The sequence below is a fragment of the Eimeria acervulina genome, genomic scaffold (assembly GCF_000499425.1).
Source record: "Eimeria acervulina Houghton genomic scaffold, Eah_scaff69, whole genome shotgun sequence".
Taxonomy (NCBI): Eukaryota; Apicomplexa; class Conoidasida; order Eucoccidiorida; family Eimeriidae; genus Eimeria; species Eimeria acervulina.
The window spans coordinates 1-1,122 of NW_013549655.1; the positions used below are offsets into that span (position 1 = coordinate 1).

General features: G+C 43.6%; 1 protein-coding gene across 1 annotated transcript; it reads left to right on the forward strand.

The window, feature by feature from the left end:
- Window positions 1-129: 129 nt before the first annotated feature.
- On the forward strand, window positions 130-948 carry EAH_00012400 (Proteasome subunit beta type , related; the record flags this gene model as incomplete). Its single annotated transcript, XM_013394672.1, has 2 exons — window positions 130-277; window positions 662-948. Coding segments are annotated over 2 exons (435 nt in total), but the record flags the coding sequence as incomplete, so codon positions are not given.
- Window positions 949-1,122: the final 174 nt, after the last annotated feature.

A 1,122-nucleotide genomic window follows, 5' to 3' on the forward strand; every position in this document is an offset into this window, starting at 1 on the left:
ATATATAATATATAATATATAATATATAATATATAATATATAATATATATACTTTATAATATATAATATATAATATATATATTATAAATATAATAAATATATTATTAGGATGTTCGGGTGTATGTGCAGGGTCACCGAGGGTGCGCAGTGGTGTTGGGGGGGGTGGACAGCCGCGGCCCGTCTTTGTACAAAATTCACCCGCACGGGTCTACAGACTCTGCTAATTTCGCAGCAATGGGCAGCGGCAGCCTCAATGCTATGGCTGTACTCGAAGCAGGTAGCTAGCCCCTTGTCACGCTCTAACTACAGCAGCAGCAGCAGCAGTAATAGCAGTAATAGCAGCAGCAGCAATAGTAGTAGGAGGAGGAGCAGCAGCAGTAATAGTAGTAGTAGGAGGAACAGCAGTAGCAGCAACAGTAGCAGCAACAGCAGCAGCAGCAGTAGGAGTGGTGGTAATAGCAGTAGCAGCAGTGGCAGTGGTAGCGGTAGCAGTAGTAGCAGCAGCAGCAGCAACAAAAGCAGCAGCAGCAGCAGCAGTAGGGTTGTTCTCGCTTGTTTAGTCATTGTTAGCTCTGTCTCTCGCTTGCTGCTGCTTCGGCTTCGTCTTCTGCTTCTACTGCTACCTTTGCTGCTGCTGCTGCTGCTGCTGTTGCTGCTGCAGGTTATAAGGACGGCTTGACGGAGGAGGAGGCTCGAGCGTTGGTGTGTGCAGCAATAACAGCGGGTGTTAAGAACGACTTAGGCAGTGGGGGTAATGTAGATTTAGTAATAATAAAAGAGAATGAAACAGAACATATACGTAAGTATGCTTCACCGGCAAGAGAAGCAGAAAAAGCTGCCTATACACCGTACGATATCGGCACTACACCCTTCTTTAAAGAGCATATTGAAGCTATTAAACCCCTTGTAGCTGTACAAGAAGAAGTTGAAATGCTAGAAGCATCTTAAACCCTAAACCCTAAACCCTAATTTGCTGCTGCTAACAACAGACGACACAGACAGGGGCTCTTAAAAGATTGATGAATGAATATCTGCAGCAGCAGCAGACCAGGCACTGCTGCTTTCTTTCTGCTGTCTCTCGTTTATATATATATATATATATATATATATATATATATATAT